At 40.6% G+C, this 13,256-nt stretch overlaps 1 protein-coding gene across 1 annotated transcript in view; it reads left to right on the top strand.

The window, feature by feature from the left end:
- dgkq (diacylglycerol kinase theta) overlaps positions 1 to 8,052 on the top strand; it is a 25,744-nt gene extending 17,692 nt beyond the window's left edge. Inside the window, exons 16-23 of the mRNA XM_015373287.1 lie at positions 1,672 to 1,823; positions 1,976 to 2,124; positions 2,209 to 2,387; positions 2,577 to 2,677; positions 2,984 to 3,130; positions 3,215 to 3,326; positions 3,400 to 3,552; positions 4,755 to 8,052. Of these exons, the coding sequence (XP_015228773.1) occupies positions 1,672 to 1,823; positions 1,976 to 2,124; positions 2,209 to 2,387; positions 2,577 to 2,677; positions 2,984 to 3,130; positions 3,215 to 3,326; positions 3,400 to 3,552; positions 4,755 to 4,853 (1,092 nt within the window). The 3' untranslated portion in view covers positions 4,854 to 8,052. The remainder of the gene's footprint in view (positions 1 to 1,671; positions 1,824 to 1,975; positions 2,125 to 2,208; positions 2,388 to 2,576; positions 2,678 to 2,983; positions 3,131 to 3,214; positions 3,327 to 3,399; positions 3,553 to 4,754) is intronic.
- The last annotated feature ends 5,204 nt before the right edge of the window (positions 8,053 to 13,256 follow it).

A 13,256-nucleotide genomic window follows, 5' to 3' on the forward strand; every position in this document is an offset into this window, starting at 1 on the left:
ACTGTCGCTACAAGCATGCTTAGTGTGAGGGAATGCATTGGAGTCAATGAGTTGATGCAATCAACTGGTTTTCCTTAGATGGAAATCTTTGAATCAATTCGACTGTATGATCTGGTGAACTGTAAAGTGCCTTGAGATGACTTGTGTTGTGAATTGGTGCTATATAAATAAACTGAATTGAATTGAATCAAAGCAAACTACTGCTCTGATTATGCTCTTTAAGCTAATGGCATGTGTTAATCTGTATACACCAATTAACGATTAATTGATTATTAATAAGTTCAATTTGATTGAGGCGATTCATTGATACCCTGGTCTTGTTGTAGAGGGGAGATCAGTAACTGTCCTCTGGACACATGTCCATTCAGTAGTCTTCTCCAACATGGTGTCAGACTGAGACCAGTTAGTCTCTTTGGAGTTAATTAGCTGGTTAGGGTCTGAGTTAAAACCAGGATTCTTTTTTTTTTTTTTGTTGCACTTCTCCAGTCCAGTTTCATCCTAGTTGTTAAGCAAATGAGTTGACTTCAGTTTATTGTTTGAATTGGCAAAAGGTTTCTATCTAAGGGAACCAAGCAGATTGCATGGATGTAAGATCCAGCAGAACCAGAACTGGCCTCAAATCATTCTGCATTTGAACAGACAATGGGAAGTGCAAACTCTGACAGATAGACTGACCTATGAGCTTTTTCAGGGGATGGACTGCTTTTCAGGCTGAGAGTAAAACCCACTGAATCTTTCAGACTTCAGAAAGTTTGTTACATTCCAGGTACAAAAGTTGAAGATGGATTTTCAAGCCTTAGGTTGTGAAAGTATTTGAATCACGGAAGACCTGGTGATGCCCATTTTCTCACGGCAACAGGTGTCTCTCAGTGGACACTCTAGATTTTTTATCTTCTGCACCGTCCTCCTCCTCTTCCCTGTGAGGGAAGACAGACTTGAGTCCTGGTCTGGTCTTGTTTGTCTCTGGTCCATTTGGGTTGAACTGTTTCTTTAACATCCTGACTGTGGATTAGGGGTGTGCAAAATAATCGTCATGATGATGCATCGTGATTCTAATTTTCGTGATCTACTGCATCGATTCTTGACGCCAAGTATTGATTATTAATTTAAAAAAAAATGAATAAATAAAATTGCATGAATGGTTGGCGAACATCAGCCAAAAACAAGTGTAATACAACTTCCAGTCCAGTAGATGTCGCTGCAAATGTTCTGACGCACGCTGCCTTGTGTAACAAGCATTTCCGGCCGTGGGATACTGCGCCGAGTCATTCAAAAACAAAACATGGAGGAGAAAATATTGCAATGCATCGCAATAATTCAAGTATCTTGATAGAATCGCATCGTGACTTCTTTGGCAATACCCACCCCAACTGTGGATACGACCAGGAGCCATTTTAAGTGTCATGTCATATAAATTCTCCAGGGTAAACCATGGATTGCTGCTTTTAAGGTTTCTAGGATCTTTCTGATTAAACACATGCTGATAAGTTTAAAGGTTTTCTACATTTTTTCACCAATAAAATCTACTTTTATTGATTTATTTGCTTATTTCTAGCCTTCATGTATTTATTATTGTAGTTTTTCTTTTGGTAGATTAGAACCTTTTGTCCGTCAGGTGAGTTTGTACCATCTGGACCATCATAGGCTCTGATTCAGTGGTTTCACTTACAGCATGAGAAGCTGGAAGATGACGTCTGCCCCCTGCTGGTGTTCGTCAACCCGAAGAGCGGTGGCCTGAAGGGCAGAGAGCTCCTCTACAGCTTCCGGAAACTGCTGAACCCTCACCAGGTCTTTGACCTCACCAACGGAGGCCCGCTGGCAGGGTGAGGAATCAGGACCTGCTGTATATGATGTTAAATACTGATGATCTGTGGATTCAATGCATGAGGAAACACAGCAGCTGTCTGTGGTGTGCAGACATGTTTTTCCAGAAGGACGGGAAACTCATGTTAACTCAACCTCTTCTCTGCTGCAGCCTGCATACATTCAGGGGGGTTCCTCGGTTCCGGGTTCTGGTCTGCGGGGGTGATGGCACAGTTGGCTGGGTCCTGGGAGTCCTGGAGGCCGTGAGGCACAAACTGGTCTGCCGGGAGCCGCCCATTGGTATCGTCCCACTGGGAACTGGTGAGACCGACCGCCGCTGGACTCTCTGTAACGTTCTGTTGATTTGATGTCTCATTTCTGTATTTACTCTTTTTGAGTGGTCAGGGAATGACTTGGCACGGATCCTCCGCTGGGGGGCGGGATACAGCGGTGAGGACCCCCACCACATCTTGGTGTCAGTGGACGAGGCAGACGAAGTGCAGATGGACCGCTGGACCATCTTGCTGGATGCTCAGGACATCACGGAGGATGGAAAGGACAACGGCTACCTGGAGCCACCCAAGGTTTGCTCCAAAACCTCCAAGAACAACTCTGCAGATTTAAAGAATTCCAAGAAGATCTTCAATGTTTCTGTTAATGATAAACCAACTAAAGTGTCCAGAGTCTTAGAAAATGTTTAGGTGAAGTGTTGGAGCACATAAATAGGTGGTGAAGGTAACTCGATGAATGCTTTTTCCTCCTCCTCCTCTTAGGTTGTCCAGATGAACAACTACTTTGGTCTCGGCATCGATGCAGAGCTCAGCCTGGACTTCCACCTGGCCCGAGAGGGCGAACCCGATAAGTTCACTAGCAGGTAACCTGATGGATCTGGAACTAGATCATCACTAAGCTGGAGGGCCCAAATAGCACCAGAAGAAAATAGACCAAAGCTTTGGAGATGAACCAGAAATGGTTTCAGCTGTTAATGTCTAATTAATTAAATATTAATGATTCAAGTTTTCTTTTCTTAATATTATTTGTTTAAATTTGCTAACAGACCTTCAGATTTAATTCAGGGATGTTAGCCTTTCTGTGTGTTCTCTGGTGACTATCACAGTTTTTGCAAAGCTCTGAAGAAGCAGACTACTCCTGGTAATAAAGTCCAATTTGTACCACACAGGTTCCACAACAAAGGTGTTTATGTGAAGGTGGGTCTGCAGAAGATCAGCCACGGCAGGAGCCTCCATAAAGAGCTGCAGCTGCAGGTGGACTCGCAGCAGGTTCCCTTACCCAACATCGAGGGTCTGATTTTCCTCAACATTTCCAGGTGACAGACGGACACACAAACACAGCACCCCAGCAAGATGACGGACTCTCCTTCATTACGTTTCTCTCGCTCCCCTCTGTGCAGCTGGGGTTCTGGTGCCGACCTGTGGGGATCAGAAGCCGATTCACGGTTTGCAAGGCCGAGGATCGATGACGGCCTGCTGGAGGTGGTTGGAGTCACAGGGGTCGTTCACATGGTAGGCTGTGCTGCAGAAACATCTTCGTCCTGGGTCCTGCAGCAGAGTTCAAACATCTGCTGTGTGTCTGCAGGGTCAGGTTCATGGTGGGCTCCGCTCCGGGATCCGGATTGCTCAGGGGAACTACATCAGGCTGACTCTCAGCAAACCCATAACGGTGCAGCTTGACGGGGAGCCGTGGATCCAGCCACCTGGACACATTATCATTTCTGCTGCGGGACCAAAGGTATGCTCTGTTTGACCCTGCAGAGCTGCTATACTCTTCTCACTACTAAAGGTTGTCTCTTGCTTATCTGGTCAGAATTATAGCTTCTTAGCGGGTTTTCAAATCTTGGGTCTAGGCTGGACCACAAGCAACATGATGATGTTGATGGAGACAAACATCTACACATCCACTCGTCCCTCCATCCAATTATCCACCTATCTACTCATTTCCACCCACTTATCCACCCACCCCTATCCATTCACTTGTCTAGCCATCCCTCCACTTATACTCTCACCCACTCATCCTTTCATCCAATTATCCGCCCACCCACTCATCCTTCCACCCACTCATCTTCCCACCCACTCATCCTACCATCCAATTATCTGCCCTCCTACTCAATATTCTGTGAATTATTTGCCCACCCACTCATCATTTCATCCAATTATCCACCCACCCACTCAACCTTCTATCCAATTATCCACTCACCCACTCATCCTTCCATCCAATTAGCCACCCACCCACTTATCCTACCATCCAATTATCCACCCATCCTACCATCCAATTATCCACCCATCCACTCATCCTACCATCCAATTATCCACCCATCCACTCATCCTACCATCCAATTATCCACCCATCCACTCATCCTACCATCCAATTATCCACCCACCCACTCATCCTTCCATCCAATTATCCACCCACCCACTCATCCTTCCATCCAATTATCCACCCATCCACTCATCCTTCCATCCAATTATCCACCCATCCACTCATCCTTCCATCCAATAATCCACCCATCCACTCATCCTTCCATCCAATAATCCACCCATCCACTCATCCTTCCATCCAATAATCCACCCACCCACTCATCCTTCCATCCAATTATCCACCCATCCACTCATCCCTCCATCAAATTATCCATCCACCCACTCAACCTTCCATTGAGTTATCCGCCCATCCACGCAATCTTCCATCAGAATGAAAGGTTCAGTGGTGCAATCCATCGATCCATTTTGCCATCCACCCAATTTTCCATCCATCCACTTATCCTCCCACCTACTCATTCAGCCATCCACTTATACACCCACCCACTCATCCATCCATCGATCCATGCACCCTTATCCATTCCTTCCTTCTTCCACTTAGCCATCGTCTCATCCATCCATGGATTGTGGTTCCAGTTGATCCCACAGCCTCTCCTCATGTTTGTTTCCGGTCTGCAGGTCCGGATGCTGAGGAAGTCCAAGGTGAAACAGAAGAAATCTGCTGCCAGCAAGGATGGACGCTCTGAGAGTCCTTCCTCAAGAGACGGTGGACAATGACCGGTTCTCCTCGAAATTGGTGTCCTCCATTTTTAGCTGCTTCTTGCTGCCCAGGAAGCTGGTCCGGTTCCAGTGCCTGTGATTCCACTCATGTAGCTTTGAAGCGACCCTAACCGATCACAGATCCAGATGGAGATAGAAGCAGGTTCAAGGTATCTGCATCCTGCTAAGGAAGAGGAGAAGGTCATAATACATTATTGTCTGGTAACTTTAAAGAGAAATGATCCAAGTGACTCAATCTCATCTGCAACCTTCATATCTGGATGTCTGAGTAGAATGTGGGTCGATCTGGACTATTTTCAACAATTCACAAAGTCAGAGGGTAACCAGAACAATTTCTGACAGCCGTAACAGTATCTGTTCTGTAATTAAACGTAACCTCAGTGTTGGTTGCATAACCTAAGAATAATGTGCAGCTATAAAATAAAGGTGGAGAAGAAGAGGAACTCTGACATCTAGACGGGCAGTTTTTCCAAAAAGCTGCAAACATCTAAAACTCAACCTGGAGGTTCACAGGAATCCAAACATTCTCTGCTTAAAATGAATTAAGAAAAAATAAACTGACTTCAGATACTGTTGAAGATTTGTGACGATCAGAGCGATTGAAGATAACCGATTCCATGGTTGCTTTGGTGAGTCCCTCCACAAGAAGTAACTGTGTTAGAACTAGAAGTATCAGACCCTTCTGAGTGGATGAAGAAACTCAATTTAAAAGCTTTTTTGCGGGGTCAAAAATCCCTCAAAGTTTTAACTATCATTGTGATAAAAGCTGGAAGAAGGATTAGAAGGCTAACTGGGTAACTTTCTGTCATTTAGTTACACTTTTAATGATGGTTCGGATGAGAAAATATGGCTGAGATATGGAGGTCCAACCAAGACTGCTTTCACTCAGTTTCTTCAGAACCCAGAAACTTTAACAGATTTTTTTGTTCCTGACAGAAACAGACTCATTGTTAAGAGAAACATTCTGTATGGTGATGTTTTCTTTATGGGTTTTGAATCAGAACCAGCTCAATCAGCAGTGTCCAAATTCAGTTTCAGTCTGAAATACGGATTCTGATCCAAACCCAGAAGGACCAGCTCAGATGAGCTTGGAGGGAGTTTGTCTCGGTTCCAGTTCTTCATGTAGCCTCGACATAGTTTTTCATCAATGTTATCGCGCTTCTTTGAAATCTGACTTTTCGTCTTGGTGCTGGAAAACCAAATCTGTTGGATTTGTGTTTTTGACTAAAGTCAGATCATGTATAGAGTAGAAGAAGCATGAAGCTTCAGGGTTCTGTTAAATCGGTTTTTTGCAGAGGCTGGTGTGGTCTGCATCAAGATCATTACTTGCCTGATAAGCTGTGGTTCCACATGGAGGTTCAGGTTTTTCTCTGAAGGAAAATGATCAGTTTTAATGTTGGACGATAGAGATTTTAAGTTAGATTCAGACTGACCACAAATATTAAAATATCAGGATTTAGACTGGTTTGCTGATTTAACAGCAGGGGGCGCTGCAGGCGTGTAGCAGATCTCAGTGGCATTAAATGTTTATTTAACCAATTGTGGAGCTGACCTACTGATATGTTCTGCTGTAGCTGTTTCTGACATGCATGAAGTTCTGTGTTTTTATCACAGAGCCGAGTGTCATTTGTTTCTGATCAACTGGACTTTTAACAGTGCTTCTCCTTTTCTTCTCACCCTCAGCTTTCTGAAAGGAAGTTTTAAAACTGAAAGAAAAATGGTAAAACTACATTTTATCCCCAAATTTCCACCTGCTCCGATCTGCCTAAAAACTAGTTTTCCTCTTGATCTATGATGTTTTTATATTTATTTTTCCTTTAAATGTAACCAGACATTTGAAGCTGCCAACAGAACCAGTATAAACTGAACTGTAAAAACTGACTTATAGTTTTGAAAAATAGCACCAGTTTTGTTTAAACGGGAACAAAAGCGTTTCAGTTCTTTGTTCACTGGTGAAAAGGTAGAAGACAATTTTTAAAAAGAAACCAAACTGGGTGGGGGGGTGCCAAAAAGAGTTTCCTTTATTTACATTAATACTCATAAATAAATAAATTGCTCCTAAATTTATGAGAAATAAGTCAACATTTTTCTCATAGAATGCAAAAATATTTCTTTTTTAAACTCTTCTAAAAATTTAAGTGCTAAAAGTAAGGAACTTGTTTTGTATCACTTTGCAAGTCTATACCTTTAACCATAAAGGGTAAAAAAAAAATCATAAATGTTTGGATTTATTATCAATTGTAAAAATTCATCATAATCTGAATGTGTGTATTTTTTTTGACAAAAGTGGGTAAAATGTCAAAAAAAAAAAATTGTACCAAAGTAAAATTAAAGATACTTCAACATATTGTTACTCAAGTAAAAGCAAAACATAGCATCCTAAAAATTACTGACAGCAAAAAAAAAACAATCTGGTAAGAAAGCTACCCGAATATTGAGAAACTGATTATAACAAGAGATATTTAATAATGATTGAATTGTAAAGACACAGATATAGTTATGTAAAAATAATGGTACATAAAAGACAAAATTGGGAAACAATGAAAAACTAAATATTTGTAAAGAAAAAAATTCAGGCCACAGAAACTTCAAAATATTTTCTTAAATTAAAACTTCTAAAATCATAAAAAAATATACAGCACGTTAGAACAGTCCAAAGCAAATATCTACTCTTTACTATATGTTTACCTGACCTCTAAGTAATGACCTCAGCAAATAGAAAATAACTTTTAAATGACAAAGCTTCCATATAAACAGGAGGTCTCACTTCAATATAGACTTTAAGTGTGTCCGTCTCTGGTACTTTTGTGGTTAAAATAACTTCAAAAAAGTTATTCAAGGTGAGTAGAGTAGCAAAACATTTAGTCATGAGTAGCAATATTAATAATGTTAACTGAATTAAAAGTAAAAAAGAACAGGCCAGTGAATCTACTTCAAAAAGACGATAGTGTTGAAAATATTCAAGTAAATTCAACCCCTAAATTCACTCATTTAGAGGTTGCAAGTATCAGAGCTTTTCCAAACATTCTGCATGTAATTAAAGGTTTAGTGGGGGGGTGTTAGTTTTCCTTGTGGATCATCAAAATAAGTGGTCCTCCTAATTGTCAATCATTCTGGTGATATGTTTACGTAAGGCCATCCTACGTGCTCGTCCCCATTTTCACTTACCGGTGGTGAGTTGGACATAGTGGAAAAATTGCAAATATTCTTTTGGAAAGTAAGCTTGTATGAGCGAAGCAAACAGCAACTTTTAAACAGAGGGTGCACGAGCCCATTTCTCCTCGTGCACGCTCTGTTTAAAAGTTGCTGTTTGCATCGCTTGCACGTGTTTAAAAGGCATTCCCTATCGGGAGCGGGTACAGGGTTGTGCATGTGCTTTTTTTTAAGTGGAGAGGGTGGGTCTTTTCAAAAATCCTCCACTACACCTTTAATGTATAAAAACAGCCTAAGTTTCTCTGAATTGCACTTCCCCCTCAGCTCCTTTACTGTTACTGACTTGATATTAATGGCCCTAAGTCACTGCTGGTAGAAGATGGGGAACATCTTCTCCATCCTGGTTCAGGTCCAGGGATGAAGCTTCTGACGAAGCAGTTTCATCTTCCATGATGTAACCACCTCACTCTGTGGAGCTGACTGGGACCACACAACTTAAAGTCTAGTTATGATCTGTGAACTGCAGGGTATTTGTTATCTTATTTTGCCAATCCCTCTCTAAACTGGCAACAGAGATCAAAATGTCTTTGCTTAGAATGTAAATGTGTTGTTTATCAGGTAGTTGTTTGATAATAGAGCAGTTTACTGTTCTGATTAAAAGCCTTTTATAATGTTAGAAATCAGTTTAATTATCAAAAAGCTCACACAAAATGTAGCTAAGGGATCAGGCTTGTTGCAGCCAAGCATGGATCCCATAGTGATGCTGTGGATCCAGAACCAGGAGCCCTACACAAGGGATAAAAGGTCATATAAATGTGTGAGAGAAACACAAAGAGCAGAAGAACAACAACATAGGAGCCCCTCTGTGTGCCTCCGCCCGGGGCCCTGTGGGGTTTTTATCCGTCCATGCAGTACTCGTAGATTGCTCCACTGCCAGTTGCACAACAAGCCTTCATCTCTGCCAAATAGGACGTAATGTGTCGTCGCTGCTTGGATGTAACGTTTCTACTTCCCCTCAGGCTGTGTGGTGGGCGGGGCCTCATCTCCACGCTGCCACGCCCTCAGTGTGTAGATGTTTAACTTGTGTGTCGGCGTGTTCCCCTCTGATGTGCCTCTGGTAGCTTTCTGCTGTAAGTTTTTACTCTGTTTAGATCAATAGATGATTTTATTTTTGCAAACTGAAGCTGTTTGTTTTTTTAGTTTGAAGGTTTAACAGTAAATTGCACTAACTGATCCTCTCATATGTGTGGTTCTATTGAATGTTATCTCAGCTGAAGCTAATTATAGCTCCTAAATGTATATGGTTAACTCAGAAGATTGATCTAAGTGTTAAATCATAATAAAGATGAATTATTTACTAAATATGGATTTTTTTGTCTCTGTTTTAATCACATCTGAAATAATCTAAGGGATAAAAAAATTTACTTAATACTTAAAATGTTCTGAATAAAACATTCTCTTGTCTTTTAAAAACATTTGTTTTCAGAGGAACATAAATCGTTTAAATTGATAAAAAAAAAAAAAAAGCTTCCTTAACAAACTGATTGGTTTCACTTTAGCAGAATAGCTCTATGATTTTTATTCCACTTTTATTCAGAATTTTAGGTTTAATCCATTCTTTATCCCACATTTCCTTGTAGAAATTCAGGATAAAGAATGGATGATAGAAATTTATATTTCATTTTTTTTCTCACTGGCTTTATAATTCTTTTTTAACTGATTTATATAGTGTATTTATTCTGATTTCATGACAAACAAAACAAACTTCCTGAAAAAAGCAAAATGCACAACACTGCTAAAATAGAAAAGAATCCAGGTGTTGTGGCCTAGTAAAATCCCAGACCTAAACCTGAATTAAAGTGCTGTGATGGGACCTTCAGAGAGCTTTGGAAAAACCTCGCAGAAAGCACTGGGCCAACTTTCCTCCTCTGTAATGTGTAAAGATTTACAGTATAAAGCCAGACAGAAAAAATACTGCAAGGATGGTTATCTTAAGTCTTGCATCACAAGGTTATCTATACTTCTATATCTTTGAAGGATGGCTACCTCCAGCAGTCAATAATCAAGAAGTGCTGTGGTGCTTTCTAGCCTGTGAGGAAAAGCCAGAGTACCCAGAGAAAACCCATCTATAAACAGGAAGAACTCTCAAACTTCCATGGAGAGATGTTTTCTTGCCTCAAGAAAACAGGCCAGGGACCTTTTCCAGTCAGTGAAATAATATAACAATTGAACTTTATTGATTTCACATTGCAGAATGTTACCTTTAATTTAACCCATCCCATTGAGCAGCAGGGGGCTGCCATCGTGGGGTCCCTGGAGAGCAGAGTGTGGGGTTAAAGGTCTTGCTCAGAGAGCCGGTGTGGGTTTCAAACCCACGACCTCAGGATTCCAAGCTCTATGCCCTAACCACCAGGCCAACATTCCTAATAAGATGGTCAGATGTGGGATTGGGATGTATCTTACCAGTGGGAATTCCAATCTTGCACTGATAAATAAAACCAGTTGATAAAGTTTAGTTCTTCAGTATAATATAATATAAAAGTTTTTTTTTTACGTGAGACCTATTCTTCCCTTCCTGTTGAATCTAAGCCAGAGTGACGATTGGGCCAAACCGCCCCCTAAGCACTATCAAGTGTCACTCCCAATGAAGTCTTACTCCTAGCTGTGTAAGGGACCTTGATTAAAGGTGGGGGCTATATACAAAATGGGATGGCTTCTATCCCCCCATGGAAAAGTAAAGCAGTCCTCACTATGGCAACACAGTGTCGCCCCATGTGCATGGCTGTAGCTCTGTGGCTACATTTTCTGCTTTCTTAGAACAAACGAATACGGTCAAATAAAACTATTTCAAAGAGGAACTTCCATTTTGGAATTTGTTACATTTTATTTTCATCCACTAACTTGGGATTTTCTGTAAGTGTGACAAAGATGGAGCAACCTAGCAAAGTTAACATTTGGAGGAACGTGCTTCCTCCTCCATCAAGCCGCTGTTACACCTGCTGTAGAATTCTAGCAAGCCTGCAACTGACACAGGCTCTGTTCGAATTCATGGGCTGCATCCTCCAAGGACGCGGCCTACCTGGACTGGATCCTTCCAGGTCCTTGAAAATAAGACCGGAAGAGTTTTGGCTGTGAATTCAGACAGGTCTACCCTTCAGTGGCTTTCACCACCTGTCGCTTAGCAACCATGACAGTTGACACAAAAAGCAGAAAAAAGAATGGATAACGAACTTTTGAAAACTGTTTCTTTTTAATTTTTTTTTTTTTATTGTAAAGTGAACAAAGTTTGCACTCGTGAATCCAGAGTGGAATAAAGGTTCCAACCACCGGGAGCAGGAACAAATAAAATCAAATGTAATGATAGAAACCTTAGTCAGTTAAATAACATGCTGCTGTCATTCTGCACATCTCTGATGTTCCTGCTATTTTCAAATGTCCATTACTGTAAAAATGTCCATAGCTGCATATTGGTTATTTATTCTCTAGGTGCACAATTTGATATTGTTAAAAAAAACTTTACAGTACAGTATATTATTGTTTATTTTTCAACTCTTCACTATTATCTTATTCTTAAACATTTTTCTAAGGTCCACATTTGTGTGACCATTTTATTATATAATCTTTCTGCTGCTGTAAATTTGCCCATTGTGGGACAAGAAAGAAATTTTATATTCTATTCTATTCTACAAAATGGGTAGAAGTATATAAGTAAATCTAAACAACATATGTATAAAAAATATATCTGCAAAATATATTATATTCAACGACAAAAAATATTTTTAAGCAAATTGTGCAAAACAGCAATGGAAAAATAAAAATATCAGATTTATAGTCCCCATGCTGCAGATATATTAGAATCTGTCCTTAAATTACAGCCAAACTCATTTACACAGTAACTGATAAAAACCTTTAGATAAATTAAACATTACCGCCACATATCGGACTCAATACTATTAAGGAAACTATTCATACTTGTATTATATTAAATTGAACTTCCAATATTCACCACTGTTCGGTGTCAAGTATTACTTCCTCTGATGACAGAGCAGCCAGCTTGCTCGGTCTCGCAATGAATCCTATTATCAGTTCGCATGAAATCGTACGAAAAGTTATGCACACTATTTCGTACATTTTGGATGTTTTTCCTCAAAAAAACAAATCAGTGCGCATGCGCAGGCAGACAGACAAAAAAAGCAGATCCGCGGATGGACGTAAAACTGGGAAAAACAGTGCAATAATCACTTCTTCATGTCTCTAACTACGTGGCTTGCTGTTTTAGATCGTAGGGTTAGGGTTAGGGTCAGGGTTAGGGTTAATTGTATATTAAATTCTATGTTCTTGAATGGTGCGTAAGATGCGCATGCACATATGACGAAAAAAACGTCCAAAACGTACGAAATTACGGTGCAAAACTTTTCGTACGATTTCATACGAACTCATAACGAGAATACACTTATCCTGGGATATCCACGGATAGCGAGGATACATCGGACCCGTCCTTGAAATTTATGAGGTTCCATTTGTGTCAAAAATAAGCAGATGTAAAATGTCTAGATGTTACTGTTGCTGCATACATATGCTGAATCTACATATGCAGCATCTACATATGCAACATAGACATATGCAGCATCTACATATGCAACAAATACATGTGAAACTTAGACATATGCAGACAACACATATGCAACAACAGCACAACATCTAGACATTTTACATCTGCTTATTTTTGACACAAATGGAACCTCATAGAAATTGGGCAAAAAGAAGGACGCATTTGTAGGGGGCATAACGAGAAGTCTTGGAATCTGACCAGACCTCGGCGCCGTGCTATTACGTAAACGTCCTTTGAATCTGGCCTTCGGAGGACGCAGCCCATGAATTTGAACAGTGCAACAGACTCACTATTTAAGGACTGAACTCAGTACAGGGTTTGGGATGTCACTTAAAGGAATATTGTAGGATGTTCTTTTTATGGGTGGATCATCAAAATAAGTGGTCCTCCTGATTGTCAATCATTCTGGCGATATGTTTATGTAAGGTCATCCTACACGTGTCTGACCTAGAAAAATTGCAAATCTTCTTTTGGAGAGTAAGCTTGTGTGAGCGATGCAAACAGCAACTTTTAAATATAGCGTGCACGGGTAGAAATGTGTTTAATAGGCGTTCCCTCTCAGGAGCAGGTACAGAGTTGTGAATGTGCATTTCTTTTTTCTTTAAGTGGAGAGCGCGTTTCTTTGCATAAAATCA

The sequence above is a fragment of the Cyprinodon variegatus genome, unplaced genomic scaffold, assembly GCF_000732505.1.
Source record: "Cyprinodon variegatus isolate N-32 unplaced genomic scaffold, C_variegatus-1.0 Scaffold84, whole genome shotgun sequence".
Classification (NCBI taxonomy): Eukaryota; Metazoa; Chordata; class Actinopteri; order Cyprinodontiformes; family Cyprinodontidae; genus Cyprinodon; species Cyprinodon variegatus.